The sequence below is a fragment of the Hyaena hyaena genome, unplaced genomic scaffold, assembly GCF_003009895.1.
Source record: "Hyaena hyaena isolate Hyena2069 unplaced genomic scaffold, ASM300989v1 scaffold_71, whole genome shotgun sequence".
Lineage (NCBI taxonomy): Eukaryota > Metazoa > Chordata > Mammalia > Carnivora > Hyaenidae > Hyaena > Hyaena hyaena.
The window spans coordinates 338,775-366,653 of record NW_024080704.1 but is presented as its reverse complement, the minus strand read 5'-3'; the positions used below and the strand labels follow the sequence as shown (position 1 = coordinate 366,653).

The window sequence follows — 27,879 nt, the reverse complement described above, 5'->3', positions numbered from 1 at the left end:
TATTTAAGAGACTTTTATGGTTTGCCTCCCTCTCTATTTGTATCTTTTTTTTCCTTCCCTTCCCCTATGGTCATCTGTTAAGTTTCTCAAATTCCACCTATGAGTGAAATCATATGATATCTGTCTTTCTTTGAGTTACTTTGCTTGGCATAATAACCTCCAGTTCCATCCATATTGTTGCAAATGGCAAGATTTCATTCTTTTTCATTGGTGATGTTTTTTTTTTTTATCTGACACCAAACGCAAAAGCAAAAATAGGTAAGTGGGACTAAAGTAAATTAAAAAGTCTCTGCACAGCAAATGAAACCATCAACAAAAATGAAAAGGGAACCTACCAAATGAGAGAAAATATTTGCAAATTACATATTCAATATGGTGCTGATATCTAGAATATATAAGAATTCATACAATTCAATAGCAAAAATACAATCAAATTTTAAAAAATGGGCAGAAGATCTGAATAGACATTTTTCCAAAGAAGATATACAGACAGCCAACATGAAAAGATAGTCAACATCACTAATCATCAGAGAAATGCACAAAACCACAATGAGAGATTGTTAGATTGTTAGACTGTTAGAATAGCTATCATCAAAAACACAAGAAATAACAGGTGTTGGTGAAGTTGGGGAGAAAAAGAACCTTTGTGTACTGTTGGTGGGAATGTAAATTGGTGCTGCCACTCTGGAAAACACTATGGAATCAAAAGTAAATTACCTAGGTTGTCTGGATGGCTCAGTTGGTTATGCATCTGACTTCAGCCCAGGTTGTGATCTCATGGTTCGTGAGCTCAAATCCCGTATCGGGCTCTGTGCTGAGAGCTCAGAATTGGGAGCCTGCTTTGGATTTTGTGTGTGCCTCTTTCTCTGACCCTCCCCCACTCTTTGTCTCTTGCTCACAAAAATAAACAATAAAACATTTAAAAAATTTTTAATGGCATTATCCTATGATCCAGCAATTACACTTCTGGATATTTATCTGAAGAAAACAAAAACACTAACTCAAACAGATATATGCAACCCCACGTTCAATGCAACATTATTCACAATGGCCATATAGATAGATAGATAGATAGATAGATAGATAGATAGATAGATAGATAGATAGATATTATTTTGTCTTTAAAAGTGAATTTTTGCCATTTACAACAATATGGATGGACTTTGAGGGCACTGTGCTAAGTGATATAAGTCAAACAGAGAAAAAAACAAATACCATATAGCCTCTTTTATATGTGGAATCTAAAACAAACAAAAAATGGGGCGCCTGGGTGGTTTAGTCGGTTAAGCGTCGGACTTTCACTTAGGTCATGATCTCGAGGTTCGTGGGTTCGAGTCCCGTGTCGGGCTCTGTGCTGACTGCCAGCTCAGAGCCTGGAGCCTATTTCAGTCTGTGACTCCCTCTCTCTCTGACCCTCCCCTGCTCACGCTGTCTCTCTCTCTCTCTCCTAGAATTAAATAAATAAATAAAATTAAATAAATAAATAAATAAATAAATAAATAAATAAATAAAACAAACCAAAAATGAACTCATAGCTACAGAGAACAGACTGTTGACTGCCAGAGATGGGGCTAGGCGTGGGACAAATGGGTGAAGGGAGTCAAAGGTAAAAACAAAAGTGGTTACCCATAGGATTTGGCAGAAGATGGGCAGGGGAGTGGGGTAGATGAGAACAGGGTGGGAATAAGATTTTTTTTTCCATACGCGCTTTGTTATATTGCCCTGATTTTTTTGAACCTTATGTCACCTATTCAAAATAATAATTTTTTTTCTTTTCAAGTTTTTATTTAAATTCCAGTTGGTTAACATACGGTGTAATATTAGTTTCACCAAAACATCTTTGTCTTGAAAAATGGAAAGCATAAAGATAAAAACATACAAAATTGGTCCATAATCTTACCACCAGAGAATCCCTGTTGACATTAAAAATAATAATAATAATAATACATACAATGCATGATGTTTGAAAACTCCCAGTTTTATATACAGAGGTATAGGATTGAAAAGTAAATCTCCCTCTTCTTGTTATCCCAAAGGTAGCCCCTGTTAACAGTTCTTTGGGTATCTTTCCAGAAGAAGTTTACCTATTTATAGAATTTATCCTGGTGTACTGTTCTTGTCTGCCTTGTAAAACGTATGTCTTGACCCTGTCAGTACCTGCAGAGAGCTTGTATTTTATGGTATTTGCTGTAATATAGATATTTTCCTATTGATGGACATTTTAGGTTGCTTCTAGTTGTTTCTTCCCTCTCCTTCCCCCATTACCAGTAATGCGCTAATGAGCTGTCTTGTTTAAACATTTTGAGGGGTGCCTGGGTGGCTCAGTTGGTTGAGCTGTGGAGCCTTGATTTCGGCTCAGGTCGTGATCCCAGAATTATGGGATCCATCTCCGACTCTGGCTCTGTACTGAGCATGGAGCCTGCTTAAGATTCTCTCTCTCTCTCTCTCTCTCTCTCCCCCCCCCCTCCGCCCCTCTCCCCTGCTTGCATGCACGCTCTCTCTCTAAAACAAAACAACCCCCCAAAAATAAGAACAAAAAAATCTTGAGATGGCAAATACATCTTGAACTTAAATAAAGTAAGAATGATGAATTTTGAATCTTCTGTAGAATACAATACTTTCCCATGATGCTGCACTACTTTTCTCCAAGTATTTAACAATATTTGTGTAAAGAGAGGGTTTGGGGAGAGATCTTCAACCTCCACCCAACAAAAGAGGCGGCCAAGGGAGGGTTGTGCTGGAATGGAAAGTTGCCTTTTTTAAAAAGTTATTTATCTATTTATTTTGAGAGAGGGAGAGAGAGAGCACAAGTGCGAGCAGAGGTGGGGCAGAGAGAGAAGGAGAGAGAGAATCTCAAGCAGGCTTCTCACTATAAGCTCACAGTGCCCCCATGCAGGGCTCGAGCTCACAAACCTGGAGATCATGACCTGAGCAGAAATCAAGAGTCGGTGGCTTAACCCACTTAGTGGAGTCACCCAGGGGCCTGGGAAAGTTGCTTTTGAATGCCAGCTGTTTGGTCTCTAATTGCCATTAGCCCAGAGCCAGACTGGGACACCGCTGGCCCTATCCTTACACAGAGCTCTTTATTCTGAAGAACCTGCCCTCTAGTCCGACTCTTGGGTACCCCATCATCTGTTTGAAGCTTTCGCTTTTCCCATCTCAGTGCGGCTCCTTCGGCCCTCTCCTGGATGGTCCGAAGAGAGCCTTGAATCTGCTCCTCGGGATCTGGCGCCCTCTGCTGGCACTGAAGATTCACCACAATAGTCAAAGGACTGACTGTCAAACCTGCACCTTAACTTAGAGCTCATTCATTTCCAACCCCCATTTCCATGACCCCCACTGTCATACGGGGAAACTGAAGCAGCAGGTGGGGGAAGGGATGGCTCAAGAACACAAAGCAAACCAGCTCCTAGGACCAGAACTCATACCTCCTGACCCATCTTCCAGCGCTGTTTCCAGCATACCACTGTTGGAAGGAATGAAGACATAGGACACCAGACTGGACTCCCAGACGGGGCAAGCCCACCGTCCACACATCCCTGGGAGCTCTAAGGAATTCTCCATCCGGGAAGGGCCCCTCTGCTCAGCTAAGCTTGTCCTCTGCTGTGTTCTGGGGCAGCGGCCCTCCTGCCCTCTCTGGGACACGTCATTATTCCCCTCAAAGCATGGCTAGATTTAATAAGGCCCTAAGTATAGATTGTGCTTCCCCATACACCATTATTTGCAGGCCCTTTCATGGATTTTGCCATATACACAGGTCACCTAGACTATACTTTTACTTAATATTTTTCTTTAAATTGCCTCATGTTAAACTTAAAAGGACCCGCACGATCCTTCTTGTGGATGATGGGCCAGAGATGCATCTGGTTCCCCGAGGAATTGTCTTTGAGTCTTTGTTGTCTTCATTTAGTGCAAGAAGGCTTGATCTTCACCCTGAGGTCTTTATTTAAAAAGTAACCGTTAGGAGCGCCTGGGTGGCTCAGTCAATTGAGTGTCTGGCTTCAGCTCAGGTCACGATCTCACAGTTCATGAGTTCGAGCTCTGCATCGGGCTCTCTGCTGTCAGCGTGGAGCCTGCTTCCAGTCCTCAGTCTCTCTCTGCTCCTCCCGTGTGTGCACTCTCTCCCTTTCTCAAAAATAAATAAATAAGTTAGTTTAAATGGGTGATGGGCATGGAGGAGGGCACTTGTTGCGATGAGCACTGGATGTTATATGGAAACTAACTTGACAATAAACTATATTTAAAAATAAATAAATAAAATAATAAATAAAAAATAACCATTACTAGCTAGTGAATGAGAGCCCGGTTTGTTTCAGGTACCAACTTTGCACTGTGTCTTCACTATGTTATTGAATCCTCATTACATCTGTATGGGGTGGGTATTTTTTTTTTTACTTTTTAATGTTTATTTTTTATTTCTGAGTGCAGGAGAGAGGCAGAGAGTGAGGGAGACACAGAACCCAAAGCAAGTTCCAGGCTCTGAGCTATCAGCACAGAGCCCAATACAAGGCTCGAACTCACAGACCATGAGATCATGACCTGAGCCAAAGTTGGACGCTTAACCGACTGAGCCACCCAGGCGCCCTGGTGGGTATTCTTACCTCCAGGGAGGGTGAGGCACAGGCAGGATCATTAGGTGCCCAACAGCTGGCAAATGGCCCAGCTGAATTTGATCACACTCTTTCTTAAGCCAACTGATGTGACCTTGTCTTTTGAAATTAGAAGTAAATGATGCAAAGCCATAGTGAAGACATGATGACAGAAGGGACTCCACATGCAGGGGGAGGCAGACAGAAGACATGTAAGGGCAGTGTGCTGGGCCATGTTGTGACAGGGCAAAGTATAGTATCCTGGCTTATAGGCATGGGGTGGGGGCAGAGGGAGGAGATGCAAGTGGCTAAGAGGGGGCATTTCAAGTTCTATCTTCCTGATGCCCTGGGGAATGCTATTGGCACTCTTAAATATCCTGTGGCCCCTTCTGGTCACTTATGGGTCTTTCAGTAACATTTTCTCCGTGGGAACCCTTTTCAATGTTGGGGAGGGGCATCAGCGCTGGGCCACTGTGGGCTAGGTGCAAACAGGCGGGGGTAAGGTGCATCAGAAGCACAGTGGACTCCCACTTCTACCACTCGATGGCTATGACCTTGGCCTCAATTTCCCCATCTGCCAAATATCCCCTGGTAAACTTAGAAATGCACTGCCCAGGTTCCCTTTCACAGAAGGAGCTGCTGCCTACCTATGGGGAGTGGGGTCAATAGGCAGTGTCTGGCTGTCAGCTCATTCCGGGTCAGCTGCAGAAAACACACTCTTTCTTTCTTGGAGCTGCCCACATATCTGGTGGCCGAGTGAGATGGGAGTAGCAAGACCTGGCCATTTCAAGCCGTGAGGGACACTCCAGTGGCAAACACCTCCCCCCACACCCAGAGCTGGCAGTGTCTGCTGATGGATGCTTAGCTGAGCCTCGTCACAGCCCACTCCTCCCTCTGCCCAATCCTGTTTCTGCCTCCTTCCTTTAAAAAAACAAACAAACAAAAACAAACAAACAAACAAACAAAAAATCCTTTGTATCCCGAAAGCCATCTTGGCATCTGGAGGACCCAACCTGTGACATACCTATTTTACATGCCCAGGACAAAGAAGGCATGATGCTAGATTTGAGAAAATGATGCTATATATGAATCCAAATCCAGGACCTCCTTCCTGGCCAGTCCTAGGTCCATTTTGGGTAGAGGCATGGAAGGCAGCAGGAAGGTCAAGCTGTGGGGTCCAGTGGCAGCCTCGAGGCATGATCTGGCTCTCATAGAATCGGGGCAAATAACTTGAAGACATAAGGGCTGAAGAGCAATCGAGGGAGGCTTCTGGGAGGAGGACGGCACTGAGGAAGATGGCGGGTATTTCAGGCGTGACTTCATCTTCATTTAGTGGCTCCACATATATTATATACAATATCCTGTGCCGGCAGGTGGAAAGTCTGGGGGGAAAGCTTCAGAGAAGGTCTCTGACCTTGATTGTCCCAAGGGACATTCCCCAGCCCCATGAGCTTTGGACATCTTCCTAACCAGCTCCCTCTTTGATTCCTTTTTACTGAATAGCTGAAGTTTCTATAAGAAAAAAAGTTTCTGAGGTACCTGGGTTGGCTCAGTCAGTTAAGTATCCAACTCTTGGTTTTTGGTTCAGGTCATGATCTCACAGTTTTGTGAGTTCAAGCCCCACGTCGGGCTCTGAGCTGATAGTGCAGAGCCTGCTTGGGATTCCCTCTCCCTCTCTCTCTGCCCCTCCCCCACTCATGCTGTCTCTGTCTCTCTCAAAACAAACCTAAAACAACCACAACAACAAAGACAAAAAACAAGCTTCCACCAGAGAGGCAATAAATCAGCAAGAAAACCCTCAAAATGCTTCTTCACCATTGAATAAAATCAACTACTTATAAGATATTTAATCGTCTTCTGATCCTTATAGTTACCTGAACTGTTTTTACTTTGTAGTCTTTGTAAATGAAAATAACATTTCAGGTGCTCTTTTTGTAATTTAGTATTATTTTGCAGAGACTTTTTCTTGTGTCAGTGACATGAACATTTTGTCATTTTAATGCCTGAACCATATTTTAGTGTGTGGCCAACATACCCTACTGCTAGCTGGGCATTGCATAAGCCTTGGGGTCTCCACTAATATGGAAAAGGTAGTTTTGTTTGCATCATAGTTTCTTTTCTTCTCTTAATGTTTTTTTTTTAAACTTATTTTTGAGACAGAGAGAGACAGAGCATGAGCGGGGAAGGGGCAGAGAGAAAGGGAGACAGAGAATCTGAAACAGGCTCCAGGCTCTAAGCTGTCAGCACAGAGCCCGACGCGGGGCTCGAACCCATGAACGTGAGATCATAACCTGAGCCGAAACCAGAGGCTTGACCGACTGAGCCAACCAGGTGCCCCTTTTCTTCTCTTAAATAACTTACACTGGATATTACTCCACAGTGAAATCACACAAGGTGTATGAACAGTTTTGCTGATATGTTTTCCAGAAAACATGGTCAAATTTATAGCACTACCAGCATTACACAAAGGCTTCTCCACACTTCCCTCAGTTTTGAGTTTTATATCTTCTAAAATTTTATTGTTAATTTAACAGGTTGGTGTTCTCCCTGGTTCTCGTTTTTTTAATCTGCACGTCTCTACTATGCAGACCTTCCAGAAAGCATTTTGTCTTGAAGGACAGTGTGTCATCTTGCCAGGAGATGGCGCTGTGACTCTGTACTTGGGTTCCGCGAGAAGGCGCTGTGGTTTAGTGGTGGCCTGGGGAGTGGGCTGTGTGCCTGCGTCAGCAGAGAGGATGTTAAGAAATCCCCTGGTCTCCCTGGAACCCCAGGTTCCCACCTGAGTTCAGAAGACCTGGGTTTTGGTGAGGCCACAGGTCCTAGGGCTGCCATGCCCGACCCCTCCAGTGTATCTTTCCTGCTTTCAAAGTTCAAAAGAACCCAAGTTTATAAAGTGTCTACTGTAGGCCAGACAGTTCACACCCTCCGGGGCGGGGGGCGGGGGGGACTCGTAACAAGTGGAGGAAGAATATACCGACAAAGTCAACTCTAAATGATGTACTTCCTATAAAAAAAAAAATGTTTCAAGTGCTATGAGTTAATGAGAATTGGAGAGGCCGCCTTCCACAGTGTGTGGATAGGTGTGTGGGATCCTGGAGGAAGGGCACAGCTGGGCCTGCTGGGGCCGGGAGGCAGGTGAGCTGAGTGTGGAGGAGGCCAGGGTTTGGGGCCTGACTGAGAGCCCCAGTAAGCCTGGAGCCCTGGTGGAGACGAAAAGGAAGGTGAGGCTGGGAGCCCACAAAGAGACAAACCATGGTGGGACCTGAATGCCAAGCTAAGGCATATGGACTTGATTCGGTAGGCGAAGCTGTGTGTGTTTTTACAGCAAGAAAACGGCAAGGTCATATTTGTGTTTTGGCAGATTCAGTGGTTTTCCTGCCGTGTTCTGGGGACACATTTTCCTCTTCATCTGACTGACAGCTCAGAACTGGATGATAGCATTGCCCGCCTCCCTCAGCTAGAAGTGCCCTCTCTCCTTGGCTTCCATGAAACCACAATGCTTTTTCCTCTTACGTGTCTGGAGGCCCTCCTTATTCTCCTCTGCAGCCTCTTCCCCCTTCAGCTGGCCATTAAATACTCCTGGAGGTTCCTCTCCCTCTGTATTGTCTCCTGGGCCATCCTGGCCCTGTGCTCAGCTTAATTACACCCTGCACCGGGATGACTCAGCCCAGGCCTCCCCTCTGAGCTCCAGAGCCATATATCCAACTGCCTACTCAACAGGGAATGTGTCGGAAGCATCTTTAATCCAGGTCCCAAACTCCCCACCCAGCCTTGCCTAATGCTGGTCTTCTTCCGGTGTTCCTTAGCTGAGCGGACACACCACCATTCATCTTGTTAGGCCAGAGAAATATCTCAGAGGCACCCTTGACGCCTCCCTCTTCCTCGTCCCCTTTTCCAGCCTCTCCCCAAGTCCACTTGACCCTTTTTCGACACTGACCAGAACTGTCCACACTTTTTATCACCTCTGCCATTTCCCCAGCTCAAGGCTGCAGCGGCTTTTCACCTGGGGCCACTGCAGAGCTCCCGAGCTGGCTTTCCGACTTCTGCTCCGGCACCCCTGCCCTCCCCCCTTCACACCACGACCAGGGCCATCTCTTCAAAATGTAGAACTGGCCATGTCACTCACTGTCCCAGGGAAATCTCTACGGTGGCTTCCCTCAAAGGCCCAAGGGAGTGGTTTTCTTCCTAATCCTTTCTTTTCTCAAGCCCTTAGCCCTGTTAAGATCATGAATACAAAAAAGAGCATAGAACAAATGTACAATCGAACACCCTGAGATCAACTGCCACGAAGGGAGACAGAACCTTGCAGGCCATCTGATTCTGTGTGCTCCTCAAAGTAGAGCCACCACCTTCTCCCACCCCAGAGCAACTGCCTATCCTGACTTTTATGGTAAACATCTACGTATTTTTGTCATCCGACCACGTGTCACTAACTACTGTAGTTCAACTTTGCCTGTTTTGCTTCTTGCTTATATGTTAGTTCTCCTTTAATCTAGAGCCCCCCCCCCCGCAATCTCTTTTTCTTCTGTCTTGTGATGTATTTGTCTTGTAGAATTCCCATTGCTTTTAAAATAAGAAAAACATTCCCTTCCATGCCTGTAAGGCTTTACTTGGTTTGATCCCCCTAAATCTCTCTAGCCTCATCTCCCACCAGGCTGCTTTTCATTCTCTTTCAACCCATGCCAACCTTGATTCCGTGCCCCCACGCCTTCCCCATCCCCCTGAAGGGCCTTTACAAAGGCTGTTCCCTCAGCTTGAAATGCTCTTCCTTTTCTTGTGTCTCCCAGTTAACCCCACCTTATTTTTGTATCTCAGTGGGAGCACTCTCTCCTCGGAGAAGCCTGCTCCTCCTTTCCTGACTTGGCCAATCCCCGAGGCCAGAGCCTCACAGCCCTTCCCTACTCCTCAACCACACAGGTCAAGGTTGCGGTTTTCCATTTGTTTGTAAGATGATATGATTAATGACCATGAGCTCTTTGAGATCTGCTTTTCTTCACCGTTGCTTCTCCACTATGTAGCTGGGTGCCTGGCACCTAGTAGGTGTTCAATTAAAAATGTGCTGCCTGCTGCCCAGGGATAGCCAGCAGACACCAACACAATTAGGAGAGACTGAGACTGAAAGGCCTGATTCCCTCAGAGGTGGGACCTGAGGCAGTGTGGAGAGGGGGTGTCTCCTGGAGAAGAAGGGAGAAGAGGGTAGAGGCTCTTCCCAAAATACCCGAGGCCATGCCAGGGTCCTTCTGCCCACCCTCAGGTCCTAATACAGGAGCCAGGTCTCGACTGGGATGACTGGAGAGGCTCCTGGGTCCAACCACTCCCATCCGGGGCCACTGGAGCTGAGCTAAGTGGAAACAAATGTTCCCTCGCTTTTCTGGGCCCAGTCCTGGTGGCGAGCAGCCCCTCCCTCTCAGCCCCTGTTCCCCTTCCCCTCCTCAGACTTCCTCCCCAGTCCCCTCCAGTTCTTTCTCCCTGAGTGATGGGGTGATTGGAAGGTTGGGGCATAGGTAGGGGTGAGAGATATGGAAGATGTGGGGCAGGTGGGCTCTGGGGGAACTGGAGCCTGGGGTCACCTTGGACAAAGGCCCAGAGGGGGCCTCAGAGGAAACTAGGTCTGCAAGGCAGGGATTCAAAGGGCTAAAGCTGGGAATCAGGCATCCAAGCTCCCACGCTTGGCTGGAAAGTCGCACCTGACTTCAGGTGCGCTGGGAAAGCTGGGGTAGGGCGATACGGGGTACAGAAGGGAAAAGAAAGTGACCTTTTTTCTTTCCCCTTCTGTCCATCTCTCTAGAGGGCCAGCCTTTCCCGTCTATGTTCTCCTGGGACCTAGACACCCAGGGCCTTTTCCTAAAGGAATTCTCAATTCTCAAGCCCTGTCGCCACCCTAAAGGAATGGCAGTTAGGTCTGTTTGCTGGGGAAGAGGGAAGGCAATGCAGAGGAAAGGAGAGAGGGAGGTTAGTGGGAGGGGAAGGGTCACAGGCCCAAATTCCTGGGCTCCTGCAGCTTCAGTCATTCTGAGAAACAAAGAAGCAGAGAAAGTGATTTAGAGACAGACACAAATAGAAACCAAATTCTGGAGATGAGAGAGACGTGAAAAGACACACGGAAAGATGGGGAGAGAGGATCTAACAGACAGAGGGCTCTGCTTTCCCCCTGCAGCGACTCTGATGTTATCTATTCCCAGCTGCCTCTCTCCCCCTCCCCAGTCCCCACCTCTGCCCCTCCTCCCTCTTCCACTCCACAGCCAGACATCCTTGCGTTCCTTCCACATCTCTCTTTTGCATCAGGGCCTAGATGTGGAGTAAAAAGTTCTCAAGACTAAAGGCAGAGCGACGGAGGAAGAGATGGAGGGGGCCCAGTGCCCAGAGGACAGAGGGGGATCAGAGAGGCGCCCCCCCACCCATGCTGCCCCCTTCTGGCTGCTGTGTTCCCATTCCAGTCTCCTGTGAACATTCCTCCACATGCATGTCTGTGCAGAGGTGGTGTAGGAGGCGGGGGAGGGAGACGGGGTTGCATGTGCATTTCACCTCCAGAGAGGCAGGTATGTGTTTCAGTCTGCATCAGCCCATCTGTGTGTCCATCTGTACCTGTAACTGAAAGTTACCCAACACTATCGAAGTGAGGCAAGGGTGTTCTGTGGTTTCTGTGGGGTTATCTGGATGCCTGACCCCAGCTGTGATATTTGTGAGTGTGCAAGTGTGTGCACGCATCTTGATCTGTCTTTGTGTATCTCTGTCTCTATCCCCCAGCCCTGCTCCATGAAGAGTTTACTAAGGTAATAGGTAATAGTTCCTGAAGTCTCAGGAACATCTAAACTCATCTCTCTAAAGGTTCAGATGGCATAAGGGCAGAAGTCATTGCTCTGGTTCTGACCACACGCCAGCCAACCCCTAGATGGGGGTGCAGAGAAAGCAAGAGAGTGAGCAGAAGCACAGTTGACCTGGAAACCCAGGCTTGCCTGTCACAGACTCCAGCAAACCCCTCCTCTGCCCCAGTGCTTTTGCAGTCACTACTGGGCCAATAGATTCTGCAATGGGACTCTGGGATGGAGGCGGGGGAGGGGTGAGGGCTTAGGGAATCCAGGGATGGCCAAATATTCTGTACGATCTGGCCAGAGAGAGTGCTGCAGGAGGGGTGGGGCGATCTGTGTGTGTTTGTAGGAAAGGTGGGGGGTGGGGGCAGAAAGGCCGCCTGCGGGGGAGAAGGCTTCTTGGCAAACGCCCCAGTTTCCTGCGCTGATCCCTGCTCCCTGCCACTGCTCCCAATTCTGTTGTTTCAATAACATCATTTTTATCCGCCCCACAGAGAGACTGTGTCTTAGGAGAGGGAGGCAAGGGGCAAGGCTCGGACATGAGGGGGTGGTAATAGAGGCTGGGGTCTGGAGACAGCAGGGACTAAATTTGGGGCGCTCCCTCCTTAGGCAGAGGCAGGGCGGTCCCAGAGCCCTGGTCCCCTGATGACAAAGACAAATACATTAAAATTCTTGCCTCGGAGAAGAATGCAGGATAGGGAGAGCATTTCATAATCTGCAATAACAGTAGCAGGGTGGGGGCAGGGGTGGGTAGGGGACTTAGAACCCAGGCAGTGATTCCCAGGGGTCTGGTCACTGGCCACCTGCAGCCTTTAGGAACCCCCAAAGCTCTCCAGATGCCTATTTAGCACCATCTGGCCTGAGTGTGTGCCCAATCTGGGTCTGTCTTTGAGTGTGTAGTGTCCACAGTTGGCATTGCCCTGGAAAACAGCAACTGTGTACAAACTTAATAGGTGCAGGGGCCATGGGTGGCAGCTGCATGCTATTAAAGGCTAAAATGGGAGGGGGCAACATTTGGGCCTCTTGCCCCTCACTATCTCTCCCTCAGCCACTAGGGGCCCCACCTCTTCTCTAGAGTGCCCCAACCCCCCACCCCCACCCCACCAAAATTCACTGTAGCCAGCATGGGGAATCAGACTGACCCAGCTTGGACACGGCAGCCATGGAGGCAGGTTCACAGCAAACCTAAGGAAGCAAAACTTCCTTATGCGCCTAGGGCAATGTTTCTCCATTTCGGTTCTCCAGGTTCTCCACTTCCTCCTCGGCCTTCCCCAGATCCGCCTCCTCCCCTGGGTTAGGCATCTATGGTCTTCTGCCGCATCCCCTTAGTCCCTCACCTTCATCTCTATCCACTTATCCCCACTCTCTTGGGGGCTCAATCTTGCCTTCTCCCTGCTCGCCAAAGATGTTTATCTCTTTAGCCAGTGGCTTCCCTCCCTCCAGGAGCTCAGGTGCTATCTCCATCTCTAAAGACCAGGAGCTCTCCGCAGAGTATCTGAAGTTCCTATCACTGGGGAGATCCCCCACCCTTAACGGGTGATGCCACTCTAGATGGTGGTGATAGGGAGACTGGCCCTTGCTGTGGAATGTCCTGCACCACCTGTCCTTCGGCACTCCTGGGGCACGCGGGGGGGCGCGGGGGGGAGGAGCAGGGACGGCGGCCACAGCCAGTCCGCTAGGCGTGATGAATGGAGCTGTCCCTCCTCCCCACGGGGCCTTTGATCTACCCCCCAACCCCCACCTGGGGGGTGGCAGGGGCATCAAAGACATTTTTGTGGCATTAGAGAATCAGATAAACGCCATCTCACCTGCAGCTGGCTCTTCCACCCCTTCTGGCCCGGGCCAAGCTGGGGAAGCCACGAGAGGGAGGCACCCGCGGCCACGCGAGGCCCGGCTGCCCCGAGGTCTGCCCCCCTAATCTCTCGCAAGACTGCAACCTCAGCTCTATCGCTCGCTTACACGTGCGAGCGCTTGAGCGCAGGCCATCAAGAGGTTCCTCTTGCTGTCTAATCTCCCCTTCGCAGCCCTCCCCCCACCTCCCGGCCCCCGAACGCGGGCTTGAAGAGGCCGGGTGACTGGGGGAGCGAGAGTGGAGGCCTGGGGCTTCCTCCTTTCCTCGAGGAAAGGCTGAGAAAGGGGCGTGCGGCGCGGAGGCGGGGCCGGTAAGGGGCGACCCCTCTAGAATCCGTCCGTCAGACGGTAGAGTTCGACATCCCTTCCCGGAGCACCCAGCGCCCCAGGCTGACTTCCTCTCCCGGCCCCCTCTCCAGCATCTCCCTCCGAACCGCCGCCCCCCCCCAACTCCCTCATTCCTGAGAAGTTTTCTCTCTTTACAGTCAACAAACCTGTCAAACGTCTCCCTTCCAGCCCGTCCCCCATTCCCCAGCTCCTCTTCACCCCCCCCTTACCCCTCTCCACCCTACTTCCCCGCCCCTCTTTGCCCCCGACTCCAGGAGGCGGCGGGGGGCTCCCAGTCCGAGAGAGGCGAAGCGAAGGGGCGAGGCAGGCGGGTCCCGCAGCCACCGGCGCACTCGGGCCCCGCCCCGGGACCTCGCACCCGCCCTCCGCTGAGCTCCGCGCCTGCAGCCCCGGGGCGCACGGCTCCCTCCCGAGAGTCCCGCCGCCTGACTGTCGCAACTGCCACCCCACGTTCCCCCCCCCCCGGCCCCCGCCCCCGTCCGGGCCCCGCTCCCCTCCCACCCCCGCCCCCGGCTCTGATTTCTTCTCCCGAGCGAGCTCGGCGGGAGANCAATGGGCCCCGCCGCTGCCGCCGGAGCCACCGCCTCCCTCCCGAGAGTCCCGCCGCCTGACTGTCGCAACTGCCACCCCACGTCCCCCCCCCCCCGGCCCCCGCCCCCGTCCGGGCCCCGCTCCCCTCCCACCCCCGCCCCCGGCTCTGATTTCTTCTCCCGAGCGAGCTCGGCGGGAGACACAGGCGCTGGCTGCCCCGTCCGCTCTCCGCCTCCGCCGCGCCCTCCTCGCCCGCAATGGGCCCCCCCGCTGCCGCCGGAGCCACCGCCTCCCGGCCGCCGCCGCCGCCGGAGCCGCGCTCGCCCTGAAGCCCGCGCCGCCGCGCGCACCGGCCGGCCCCGCAGCCTCGCCCCCCCGACAGCACCGGCTGTCGCTCACGATGCTGCCGCCCGCGCCCTCCCTCCTCGGGCTGCTGCTGCTGCTGCTCCTGTGTCCCGCGCACGTCGGCGGACTGTGGTGGTGAGTGCTGTGTCGAGCTGGCTGTCCCGGCGTGGCTCCTGAAGCTCAAGGATGGGGACCTCGGGACTGACTGGGGGGCTCCGAAACGCGGTCCCGCCGCCTCCAGCCTGTACCTGCGAGCGAGCGGGAGCCCAGCCCTGGGGCAGCTGGGGAGGCGCCGGGGAGGTGCGTGCCGCTCTCCTCCCGGACTCCTCCTGGGCCACTTCTAAACTGCCGCTCAGATGTTCCTAACCCTACGCCCCGCACATTCTATTGTATTTCCTCCCACCTTGCGCGACACACCCTCCCCGTTCTCCCTCTACCCTTTCTGGTTTTGCGCTCAATCCAGGTCCTCAAGGAACTGGCTCGCGGGTAGGAAAGAGCTACCGGGTAGACGGGGAAGATGTGCAGTGAGAGGTCCAAAGAAAAGAGTGTGTGAGGTGGGCCCTGGATTTAGGGGAGGAGGATTGGATTTGCGGGCAAGAGAGGAACCAGGTGGTAAGCCACAAGGCAGGGAGGGTCAAACAACTGTCCCTTCCCCGCCTTATTTTGCTCAACAACCCACCAGCTTCTTCTCCCTGAGTGCTACTTCAAATCGGGTGGCAGTGGCGGGGAGAAAACGTAAAGGGAAACTGAGTCAGGACCGCGGTTTTCTCTACATCCTTCTCCCGGAGCGAAGAAGAGGAAGAAAGGGACAGGAAAGGGACCCAGGCTCTGACCCTTCCAGATGTGGGGGTCAGAAATGAAAAAAAAAAATGCAGCTCCGGAGGTACTGAGAATCATGAAGGGTCCTGGTGTTAGAGAGGGAGGCCTGGCCAACCAGGGGATGGGGACGTCTTCCCAGACCTGGCCTCCAGACCCGGGCCTGGGTAGAGCAGACACCTACGCAGCTAAGGTCGCGGGAACTTAGAGCCTTGGGGATGGACAGCAACTGGGAAGGTGGGTGCCGGGTCGGGACCTCTCAGAGATTCGGATCCCGAAGACTTTCTTTTCCTTCCTTGTCTCTCCCGAGCTGCAAAGACCCGCCTGGAATAGCTCAGAGTTTAAAGAGGAGGGACTTGGACAATACCGCTGACGCATCAGCCAATCCTTAGAAAGCAGGGTCCTGTCTATTTGCATAGTGCCATGTCATTGGCTGGATTTCCTATCCTCCACTCCTCTTCCACCCCCCGATTTGGAAGGAGGGGTGAGGCAGGCAGATCCCTCTCCTCTAGGGAGTAAGAGCTGGATGCCCACACAGGGAGCTGCTGGCTGCGATCCCTCTTTCCTGATGCGCGAGAGATGTCCCTTGGGGGTGTCAGTGAGGGAGCAAATCGAGGGTGACCCAGGTCCTGGCCAAGGGAACATGCGTCCTTCAATCCTGGCTTGGTATAATGCTGTGTCAGTTTTGAAATAGACAGACCTGAGATCCAATCTCAGAGGAAAAATTTGTTAAGTCTGCGACCTTGGGCAAGTCACTTCTCCCTGCGCCTCAACGTCTCAACTTTCAAACTGGGAAACAGTCCCCCTACCTGGTAAACTAGATAGGAGGATTAGGTGGGAGGACCTACAAAGTGATCTGACATTGGGAGGTGCTCCGTAAGTGTAAGTCTCCTCCTCCACGCTGCAGGTTTTCCTGGCTAGAGTTTGTAGGGATGAAAAGAATTAATTTAAATTTAAAATCCAGAGTCCCAAGCAAAACTTTGTAAAAGGATCTCTGTCCTGTTTCCCAGACACACTTTTCTAATTTTGCCCTTTCTCAAGGTATGGGGTCAGAGGTCTCTCCCTGATGGTAGTTGCCCTCCTCCTCTCCTTCACCATTTGTCTAAATCATTCTCATCCTTCCGGTTAGAATATCACATCTTCCATGACACTGTCTCTTTGTTTTTCTTCCCATCCTTCTGTGTGTTCTTACTGCACCCCATGCATTGGACAACCATGCCAGTTAGTGCATTTTACTGGCAACCATCCCCTTTGTGGTCTCTCTTCCCTGCCCCTGGAAGGCAGAGCCTTTGTCTTTGGGCCCTGGAGGCTAAAGGTGCTGGGGTAGTTTTGTGGAATGTTGCTGAATTGGTTGATTCACCTTCCTGGGGGCTTGATTCTGTGGGGGTTCTTTTGTTCAAGAGGAGCTGGTGGGTGGGTGACAAGCCAGAGGGAGAGAGGTCTGGTCCCTTGGAGACTGACCCTGAAGCTGGAAAGCAAGGAGTGGGGGAGGAGGTGAGGAGGGCAGGTGTCGGAGAACACAGGGGCCTTCATGGCTGCAGCTGCGGTGAGCTGGGTGAAGAGTGAAAGGCTGGGGTGATAAGGTGTCCAGCAACTGCCTCACTCAGATGCTTCCCGCAGAGAACCTGCCTCTCCCACCTGCACTGGCCCCTCACTCTCCTCTGTCTGCTTCTGACACTTCATTCCTTTGGTCTGAGCCCAGATTCCTTTCTCAGGATCTTTGACTCTACTTGCTTGTCCCCACCCCACCATTGCTGTCTGAGATCAGGCTTGGGCTGGTTGGCTGGACCCAGCATCCATGCTGGCCTAAGGTCCCTTTCACTCCTTGCCCACCCCTCACCCCCACACTGCCCCCCTCTACCTCAGCTTTACTTTGGCTAGTAACTTTATCAGGCCAGGGGCTTCCAGGCTGTTCCTTGACCTGCTTGCTGGCCCTCTTTTCCCTGCTTCCAGGCTGGAGCTCTAGCAGTAAGCAGGGAAGCAGCAGCCCTGCTCACCAGCCTGACATGCTAGTAGCCTCCAGGGTGGGAACAGAGACAACTCTAGGAACCTGAGTGACTGGATTGTCCTGATAAGGAAAGGAGGGTCCTGTAGGGGAGTGACCCAGGGCCTGGAATAGGCTCAGGTACCTGGCCCCAGGTTCCAGAAAAGTCTCCCTTCCACTTCCTCTCCCCCTCCTCCTCATCCCCCCTCCATGCAGTGCATGCTTTCTAAACTCTGCCTCCGGCCTCTCTGTCTGTCTCTCTCCCATCTGTAACCATATCTTTGTAAATCACAGAATCCCAGATTCCAGGACATTGGCCAGGCTCTCTTGAGGTCATCGTGTCCAGCCCACTGCCTGCAGGCCATCCAGCATGAGCCCTGGCCCTGACAGATCCCATTTTGAGAGTGAGGCAGAGAGAGAAAGTCTGTGGCTTCCTGGTCACCAGCGCCCACCCCTTCCAGCCTGCTCTCTGAGCCCCTCCCACTCTCCCCCAGGAAGTTCTCCCCAATGTCTGACCCATCTTTATTTATGCCTTCAATCAGTGCATGTGGAAAATAGCTCACTCTCACAGAATAGATCAAATCAATCTCCCTTCTCTCTTCCTCTTTCCTCTTTCTGTTTTATATTTTCTATGAAAGAAACCAACCCTCCCCCTTGTTCCACTAGCAAAAACACTACCCAGTCTCACTCCCTTCCCCCATCTCATCTTGCCTCTCTCCCCCCATCCCCCTCCCTCTACTTCACCCACTATGGAAAGGAAACAGGAACCAGAGGCCTAGGACAACCTTATCTGTGGCCCCACAGGGAGTCAGGGAAAGGACCCAGGCATCTTCATGACACCCAGGTTTTCCAGCTGGGACCCCTCTCCACCCCAGGCTGGGCTTGGCCATCCTCCTCCATTCTGTCTTTATCTGGCCCTTTGTGGGCAGTCCTGTTGCTGATCCCCACCCCCCAAGCTCCCGGCGGGGTGGGGAACTGGGGTGGGGTGGCCACCCAGTACCCCCCTCCAGGCCTCCCGCCTTGGCAGCTTCCCCTGGAGGCAGACAATGGGGCTGTGAGCAGAAAAGGGCAGGGGCAAAAGCAGGCTGGCTCGATCCGGGCCAGAGCATGTCCTGAGCCCACCAGAGCCCTGGCACTGTGACATTTCCTGGAGGGGGGGCAGCCCCCTCCTGCCCTGTTCTCATCGGAAGCCAGGAGTTGGTGGGGGGAGGTCAGTGGGAGGTTTGATCACCAGGGCCCAGCGAGGGGGATTCCAGAATGTGTACTTTGATGGAGAAATGCAGCTGTGGAGGGGATGAGGCGAGGGTGGGGTGGGGAAGCCAGGCTGCCGTCAGACTGGCAGCAGGGCGCCCAGCCAGCCCAGCCGGAGCCCCAGGCGCTAGGGGACACAGAAGCCTGTCCCTGGGGACTGGGCAGAGCGCCCTCTAGCCTACACCCTCCTTCCTGCCTGAGGCAGAGTGGGATGAGACCTTGGGTGCTTCCCCTGATCCACCAGAGGAGGAGCCGAGGGAGGGAAAAGGTCGCTGGGAGGGATCTTCGATTTTCCACCTGGCCTCCAAAGCTGGCTCCTCCAGCTCCAAGCCCTCCATTTAAACCAGAAATTAGATCTAGAAGGGACTTGGGAGATCATCTAGGCCAACGTTTTCACTTATGGCTAGAAGTCCAGCAAAGTCCAGGAACAGGAGGGGACTTGCCTTAGGCCATTCAGAATGCAGGCAGTGAGGGGTGGGAGGGGGGTCAGGAAAGGGGTACAGGGTCTTCCACGGGTCTCTTCTGCTCCCCATCCCCACCTTCCCATGGGGGCTCCGCACCTCACTAGGGGAGAGCAGAAGGCACATGACAGATTCTTCTCAGAGAATCCAGTGGAGGGTCAATGTGTCCACTCTTTTGTGCCCTGACCAATAGGAACTTCACCTCTTGACTGGTGAGGTTCATCAGGGAAGGGAAGGCCCCTGCCTCTCCCAAGAGCCATGAGAAGGAGAGCAGCATGAGGAGGTGGGAAGGGTAGTGTCCAGGACCGGGCACAGGGAACCAAATTGGGCCAGTGTGGGAGAGGGGTGGAATGGGGTACCTGGTGGGCGGTGGGGAGGCAGGGGTTAATGGAGCTGGGGCATCACTGGCTTTGATGTGGTGGTTGGGGTGGGGGTAGTGGCTGGGGGATGGGGAGCAGTAATTACCGAGTTAGACAGAGCAGGACAGGACAGGCGGGCGGGCACAGGCCCGGGCCCAGCCGCCTCAGCAGCCGTCAGGCAACATTTTTCTGCCCCTTCTCCACCACCCACCTCCCCACCCCCATACAGCCCCCACCCACAGCCCCAGGGTTCAGGGCTCCCTCTGCTGGCTCCTAGGAGGTGGGGGTCAGACTAAGGACCCTGGGGGTGAGTGTGAGGAAATAAGAGGGGGGCGGGCCATGAGGCCTTTCAGAGGAGGCTGGGCACCAAAAAGGCCTGGGATCTCCTTGGCCTCAATAATCCACTTGGGAGTGCTCTCTGGGGAAGGGGAGGGGTCCTGGAGGGTGCTCCTGGTCCACGGGCAGGGCCGGTAAGGGAGGAAGACACACAGGGGTCCCAGCTGAGAAGTCAGGGCTGAGAGTTGGAGAAAAGGGTATTCTCATGAATCCACAAGAAGCGGCCTGGGCTCCTACCATTTGCCCTGCTCTGGGCAGGCCCAAGACGTGAACATGGGTGTGAATGGGAAGACGAAACCCATTTGCTGGAGCTCACTGTCAGGACAGGCTCTTTTCATGTGTAGCAGGGAAGTTGTCAGGTATCAAGATTCGACAGTTGTGGAGACTGAGGTTGTGAAGGTGAGGTCTCATTCAATCAACAAATATTAAGTGCCCACTTCCCATGCAAGGGACTGGCTGACATCTTAGGAGAAGCAAATGGTAGAGCCCAGATCCAAACCCAAGTCACAGATTCCCAAAACTCTGCACGTGTGCTATTAATGATGTCATGCTTCCTCGTAAGATCTTTGTCTTTAGTGTGTCTTCGATCTAAGTGGAGAGAAGACAAGATAACGTGACAAATTAGTTATGCCGCTGGCAGGATCACGAGCACCCCCAAATGAGTGACACCTGAAGTGATGGGGAGAGGGGTGGTCAGTGAGGACTGGGGCTCAGGGCAATAGGGATCTAAGGTGAGCTTGGGAAGATGCTGGGTATGATTTTGATGACTTAGGGATGGGCAGCGGGTAGCTCTGAGTCCAGAAAGTTAGACATATAATCTGGGATGGATGTGACCATCACTGGGTGAGTCAACACTGCTAGGCATAAGGGCTGTGTAGAGGATGGTGTGTGAGGCCAACTTAGGTCTCCCCAAACCCCATGTGGTCATTCCCTCCAGTCCCTTTGGTTTTAAAGATATTCACCTAGCAGCGCCTGGGTGGCTCAGCTGGTTAAGCATCTGACTCTTGATTTCAGCTCAGGTCATGATCTCAGGGTTCAGTTCATGAGTTCGAGCCCTGTGTGGGGCCCTGAGCTGACAGCCCTCCCCTGCACACGCACATACTCCTTCTCTTTCTCATCATAAGTAAATAAACTTAAAAAATAACATTCATCTAAATTTCTTGCATTAAGGATTTTTCCACTGAGTGGCCAGGGTCAGTCACCTCCTTCCTCAGATGTTCGTCTGTGTGATGGGGGTGAAGTGGGTAGAGTAGGACTAGGTGGCTTCTGGCATTCCCTTTGGCCCTCTGAATCTGGAGATGGATAGGTAGGTTAGACCAGAGCCTGGGTCCCTCAGGGCTTAGATCTACAGATGTTGCCAGTAGGAGCTGGTTGTCCCTTATGCCACCTCACTTGGCTATTGATTCTACCGATCAAGGTCCCTGGGAGGCAGATCTTGGCACCTGCCAAAGCCAGTTAGAATGGCCAACGTTAGGCTTGTCCCTTCTTGTCTGCAGGATTTCTTTTAGGACTAGCCTCATTTTTTCTATGCCCAGGAATGACTATTTGATTAGGATCTCAGATCCTACGTATTATATATTGTATAACTCCTACACCACTGAGCTTAGCCCCCAAAACATGCAAATGCCCCCAAAAGGGCACATCTTCTCTGGGCTGACCCCACGCCAAGGAAGGCTGACTCAGAGGCCAAAGAAGCAGAGCTGATTCCCTAAGGAAGCAGAAGGGAAGAAATGAGGGTAAGGAAAGAGCGGAGATGGGGGAGTTATTTCTTGACGTGGAGTCAAGTGTTAACATTAGAGGGAATAAGGGAGCTTCTCATGTAACTCTTCATGTTTCTGGAGCCCAGAGGGAGAACTGACTTGCCCACAGTGGCTCAGCTCACCCTAAGTTGACAGAGACCAGGGTGCAGAAGTGACACTTGATATTTTGCCCAATGCATCCCCCCTCACCCCGCTACTCCTCTTATGGACTTTCCTTTCCTGTGACTTGGGGATGGGAGCGAGGACAGGAGGGCAGGGAGCGAGCTGGTCCCTTGGGATTCTAGCTGCTACTACTGCCCATCCCTCCCCCTGACCAGCTTGTAAACAAGCCTCGTTCCCAGGCAGCAAGCCAGGCTGGGGAGCCAGACCCGGACCAGCGACCAGCAACTGACTCTGGGGCAGCCCCTCAACCCTGCAAAGGGCTGGCCCCACCTCCTGGAGGGCCCTACCCCTCCTGCTCCTCCCTATTTCTCTCCTATCTCTAGCCCCTGGCAAGCAGACAAGGTCAGGAGGTTTTTGCCTTTCTCCCTGCATACCCCCACCCTCTCCTGCTTCCCTAGGGCCGGAAGAGGGAGAGGAGAGGGATGGGGTCAGAGTAACCTTGAGAGTAAGACCAGTCAACCTTGGGAGAGTAGGGAGTTAGCAGAGGGCAGGGCTGGGGAAGAGAGACTGGGGAGCTTAGTGGCATGGGGGTGGGGGGGTTTGGGGAAGACAAGTTTGCAGAGCCCCAGACTCCCAGTTGGAGGCCTGGACAGTCAGGTGACAGGAAAGGAGCTGGATAGCCATGGAGAGGCCTGCTTCCCTGCCTCTGCATGGGTGTTGGGGGCGGGGGGGGGGGAAGGAGTGGAGAGATAGGAAGCTAGTTAGCAGTCATGGAATCACACGAGGACAGGGGTGTGGGCTCAAATGAGGACATTCTCTTTAGATGGTTCATTCATTCATTCAAAAACATGTGTTAAATGGTGTTCATTGTGTAGTATTATAGTAATCATTTATTTGTAATATGCAACTTTTCATAATAAAAATTGGGGGAAATACGAATGAAGCGCCTAAAACTCTGCCACGGGAAACAAAAGAAAATGTCAGTTCTAACTCCCAAAGTGCTTATAGTCTTATCTACTGGCCCTATATAACCATGCTGGAAGTCATTTTGTAATGAGGTGGATAAATGGATATGTGTGGGTGTGGGTGGGAGGGATAGATGATACTTGAAGAGAGAGAGAGAGGGAGAGAGACTGATCAACTCTTGGAGGTGACTGGGCCACTGGGAACCAGCTTGGGCTGCCCTACCCATGGCCAATTCCCCACTGCTCCAACCACCACTTTTCTAGGATTGGGAAAGGGCTGGGGCTGGACCTTCCCAGGCTGCGGTTGGAATGCAGTGATGGTCAAGTCCTAAGCATGGAGGAAGCAAGGTCTGGACTGTAACTCTTCCCTAAGAAAAGAATCTTGGCTCCAGGACTACTTGGGTGGGGAGGCTGACAATGATCTGATGAGGTGGGGTGTGTGTTGGGGGAGGGGGGAGGGAGAGTAGGAGACCTTAGAAAGAACTGAGCTTACACATCTTGCAACGGCCTCTTTAAGCATCTCACTCCCCAGAGTTGAGAAGTTCTAACTTAAGACCTAAATTCCTCTTGCTGCTGTTCAAGCCCATTACATCTCATTGCTCTGGGGCCAGAACATGCCTGGACAGCCTGTACTTGTGGAGCAAATGGGGACGGGGGGTGGATAGGCATGAAGGCTAAAATGAAAAGTAGGCCACCTTGACCTTTGGCACCTGCCTACCATTTTTCTCTACATTTTCTATCTCCTGGCGCTACTTCTCCCCACCTGGAGTCTTTTTTCTGCCCTCTGCGGAAGGGTTTTTGTGTGATCTCAAATTACTCTCAGGTCCAAGTGCTCCGCCCACTCATTCCTGCAGCATAGGGACCCCAGCTAAGTGCTCATCAAACAAGAGCAATTTGATTAAAGCAGTTCCGCTCAGCTGTGAATAACCTTAACCTTTAGGGATCTGGTCCATGGAAACCAGGAAACAGCTCTATCCTTAGGCGGAAGGAAAGCTGGGGATGGAAGGATTTCTGGAAGTGTGTGGAACTTCCCATTAGGTCTTTACCCACCAAACCAAACAGCCTTCCCCTTTCCCAAGCCAGCTAGGTTACAACCAGTGACATCAGAGTGATGTCAGGGCCTGGCCTGCCTTCCCGGTCATCCTGCTCTGAAAAAGTCAGATGCTGGAGCAGAAGGGTAGTGTCACTTACTTCACAACAATGCTTCAGGGCCTCAGTCCCCAGCTACTTCGTCCTGCTCTCCAGTTCAGAAAAACAGGATATCCTGGTGCAAGGGCCCACCTTAAAGATCAAAGCCCAATGTTCCCATTTTACGGAAGGAGAAACTGAGCTAGAGAGGGGGTGTGACTTCTGTCAGAGAGCTTTCCTTCCGTAGCCATTCTAAAATCCTATGGCTTCCTACATCCCTGAGATCGCCCCTGCCTTTCTAGCATCAGGGCTGTCAGCTGATGTACACAGCTGGTTGTCCACTAAGACCAGACTTTTCTTTGATCCTGCCCACTTTTCTTTGTATCTCATGATTCCTGCCTTTTTTTTTTTTCTTTGACAGTCTTCATGATCTTCCTCCTGTTAATTTCTTCATCACCCTTTTGGGCCAAGCCTGTTCTTTATCTCCCTTTTGGCTCGTCTGGTGCCAGGTGCCCTCACCTTGAGCCAAATTCCTGTAAGGATTTATTAAAGAAGATGTGCACAGAAGGATAAGACTGATCTTGCTCTATAGCAATGTCAGTCTAAACTCTACCAAAGAGGGGGACATGGGACAGTAAGAGAACCAGATGGGACAATTTCAAACTAATTTGGGGGGGGGAGAGAAGAGGCACATCCCAGCTCCCAGCTGTGGGCTGAGCAGGCCTGGGCTCCCTCCCCAGTGCTCCCCTAACCCTAACCCCCAGTCTTTTGAGTCATACCCTGGATCCGCTGTCCTTTGCTTTCCAGGGCGGTGGGCAGCCCCCTGGTCATGGATCCTACCAGCATCTGCAGGAAAGCACGGCGGCTGGCAGGGCGGCAAGCTGAGCTGTGCCAAGCCGAGCCAGAGGTGGTGGCGGAGCTAGCCCGGGGCGCCCGGCTTGGGGTGCGAGAGTGCCAGTTCCAGTTCCGATTCCGCCGCTGGAATTGCTCCAGCCACAGCAAGGCCTTTGGGCGCATCCTGCAGCAGGGTCAGTGTGGGGAGGAGACCGGGGCAGGAGGCATCAGAGGAGAGGGTGGGGAGTTGGGGAGGCTGCAGGAGCCCCACCTCTCCCGCGGGTGTGTGGGCACCGTATCCTGACCCCGTCTCCCAGCCCTGCTGCCCCCCCACCACCGCGCAGCGCCCCGCTCCCACCCCTGGGACCCAGCCTGGGTCCTGTCGGCTGACTTCCCCCACCCTGCGCCCGCAGACATCCGGGAGACGGCCTTCGTGTTCGCTATAACGGCCGCGGGCGCCAGCCACGCAGTCACGCAGGCCTGCTCCATGGGCGAGCTGCTGCAGTGTGGCTGCCAGGCGCCCCGAGGGAGGGCCCCGCCGCGTCCCCCCGGCCTGCCCGGCACCCCCGGGCCCCCCGGCTCCGCTGGCTCCCCCGACGGCAGCGCCGCCTGGGAGTGGGGGGGCTGCGGCGACGACGTGGACTTCGGGGACGAGAAGTCAAGGCTCTTTATGGATGCGCGGCACAAGCGGGGACGCGGAGACATCCGTGCGTTGGTGCAACTTCACAACAATGAGGCCGGCCGGCTGGTGAGTATGGGCATGGGCGTGTCAGAGAGTGTGTGAGTGTGGGTAGGTGTGAGCAGACGTGGGTGAGGGTGGGGTGTGCGGGAGCCAGTCTGTAGAAGTGTGAGGGGATGCGGGTGTGAGTGAGGACGAGTATGTGCAGGGCTATGTTAACGTGCGTGGGAGCCAGCTCGGCAGGAAGGGCCGCTGGGGAGATTGGCTGGGGCATGTGGATGGGCATGTGCACGTGAGGTGGCCAGCCTAGAAGGGGGAGTCCCTTGGGAGGCCTGGGAGGGCCTGGAGCCTGTGGTCTAGTGGGCAAGACGGGGAGGGGACACCAGAGAAGAGGACTCGAGGCCTTTAGGGACCTCAGGTAGGGAAGACAAACCTCTGAGAGCAGACAGGTGGAACAAAGCTCGGGAGACGGGAGACGTGGAGAACTGGCTGCCAGGGCAGGGACAGAGGAGGGTGACAAAAGCTGGAGATGAAACAAAAGATAGAAGCCGGGGGCAAAGGTATGGGGTCTGGGGGTGAAGGAGTTGAGAGAAGCGAGGGAAGCCAGGGAAAAGGGCTAGAAAGGAAGGAAGACTTGGAAGAGGTGAAAGACAAGGCTGGTGAAGGTAGGAGGGGTCCGGTAGAGGCCAGGAAAGCTGTGACTGAATCTGGGCACTCGGCAACTGGCTGCCCACCGACTCCAGACTGGGCCCTGCCTCTCCCCTTCCCTCTGCAATGAAGAGCCCCCTTCACACCGCCCCCCTCCCCAGTTCCCACGTAGGGACAAGAAACCTGTCTGGGTCAGACATTTCCAGGAGTGTGAGGAAGGAGAGAATCCTGGAAAGGGGAGGAGGGCACACAAGTCTGTATTTCAGGTTGGCCTCTGGACTCTCAGCGTCCAGGGATGGCATTGCTGAGTCATCTGACACCATAAATCTCTAGTGGGGTCGTGACTCTTAGACCCCAGCTTCGGACACAAATTGCAAATAAAGGACAGGGGCTCTGGATCCCTGTTCTGTGTAATGCATTCCCAGTGGGCCATCCGGCACCCTATGCCTTAGTTCTAGGAGGCTCTAGGGACCCTCCCCTCGCATCCTGTGTCCTCTAGGTTCAGGCCTGAGGCACCAGCCAGGGCATAAGAGGGGGCCCAGAGAGGAATGTCCAGACAGGCCCACATACCTGTCAGACGCCCAGAAGGCCAGCTCTGCTCAGCCCTGTCTGGGGCCGAGGGGCAGCAACAGGGGACCCTGTTGGCAGGAGGACTAGAGCACCCCCTCCCCGCCTCTAGGGAGAATCTCACCCAGCCGTCTATTCTGCTCTCTCTCTCTCTCTCTCTCTCTCTCTCGGCTCTCTCTCCCATTCCCCGACTGTGCGTCCTGTGATCTCTGTGCTGCATACTGCGCCCCACTCCTCCCATTCATTTCTCTTACTCCTCCTTCTTTACAATTTGCCCTTCACTCGGAGTTGTTCCTCCCTGGATTTCCTCCTCTCCACCTTGCGCTCTCCTTTTCGGTTTCGGTCTGCTCTTTTCTCTCTTCCGTCCACGTCACCCTCCCCGTCTAATTTTCCGTCGGTCCTCTGGGCCTTCCCGCACCCCGTATCCCCAATCTGTCCGCATCCGCCCCGCTCCTTCGCTCCCCGCAGGCCGTGCGGAGCCACACGCGCACCGAGTGCAAGTGCCACGGGCTGTCGGGCTCGTGCGCGCTGCGAACCTGCTGGCAGAAGTTGCCCCCGTTCCGTGAGGTGGGCGCGCGGCTGCTCGAGCGCTTCCACGGCGCCTCGCGTGTCATGGGAACCAACGACGGCAAGGCTCTGCTGCCCGCCGTCCGCACTCTGAAGCCGCCGGGCCGCGCCGACCTGCTCTACGCCGCCGACTCGCCCGACTTCTGCGCTCCCAACCGGCGCACCGGCTCGCCCGGCACGCGCGGCCGCGCCTGCAACAGCAGCGCCCTGGACCTCAGCGGCTGTGACCTGCTGTGCTGCGGCCGCGGGCACCGCCAGGAGAGCGTGCAGCTCGAGGAGAACTGCCTGTGTCGCTTCCACTGGTGCTGCGTAGTGCAGTGCCACCGCTGCCGCGTGCACAAGGAGCTCAGCCTCTGCCTCTGACGCGCCGCCGGGCCCCCCCAAGCCGCGCGCCCCTCGGCGTCGGCGGGACCTCCGGACTCCGGCAGGGGCGCTGCCTGGCTGCTCGCAGCGAAAGTCCATCTCCCAGGTCTCCGCGAACTGTGAGGCGGCGGGGCTTGAGATACACGCCCGCCCACGAAGGCGAGGGGCTGCTGGAGGCCACCCACCCCAGGGGAGCGCTCTGGAGGGCCCCTGGGGGAGGCTATGCAGTCCCTTCCGCTCTGTGGCCCCCATATGGAAAGGAAGAGCCAGTCTCTAGGCCTCTGGATGCAGGACTCCTTAGAACTGCTGGCCATGGGGTGGGTGGGTGAGTTTAGTATCAATAAAAATATTTAAACCAATAGGACTGGGCCCGCAGTTTGGGAGGGGAGCTGGCCTCCCAGGAGGCTGGTGGGGGGGGGGGAAGGGGGTGGCTACCACGGGGCCAGGCTTCCGAAGGAGTGCGTAAAGGAAGATGGTTTTGATAGAACTAGCATCTCAGGGGTTATCACCTTAGGTTTCTAACTCCCCACCTATTGAATTAGGCTCTCCTGGCAACCGTGGTGAAGAGTGCCCATTCTTCTGGTTC

At 53.4% G+C, this 27,879-nt stretch overlaps 1 protein-coding gene across 1 annotated transcript; it reads left to right on the top strand.

Moving 5' to 3' along the window:
• Positions 1-14,259: 14,259 nt before the first annotated feature.
• On the top strand, positions 14,260-27,654 carry WNT6 (Wnt family member 6). The gene is made up of 4 exons (XM_039233204.1): positions 14,260-14,608; positions 24,443-24,663; positions 24,883-25,217; positions 26,832-27,654. The coding sequence occupies exons 1-4, from the start codon at positions 14,529-14,531 to the stop codon at positions 27,291-27,293; spliced, it is 1,098 nt and encodes a 365-aa protein (XP_039089135.1). The 5' UTR covers positions 14,260-14,528; the 3' UTR covers positions 27,294-27,654.
• Positions 27,655-27,879: the final 225 nt, after the last annotated feature.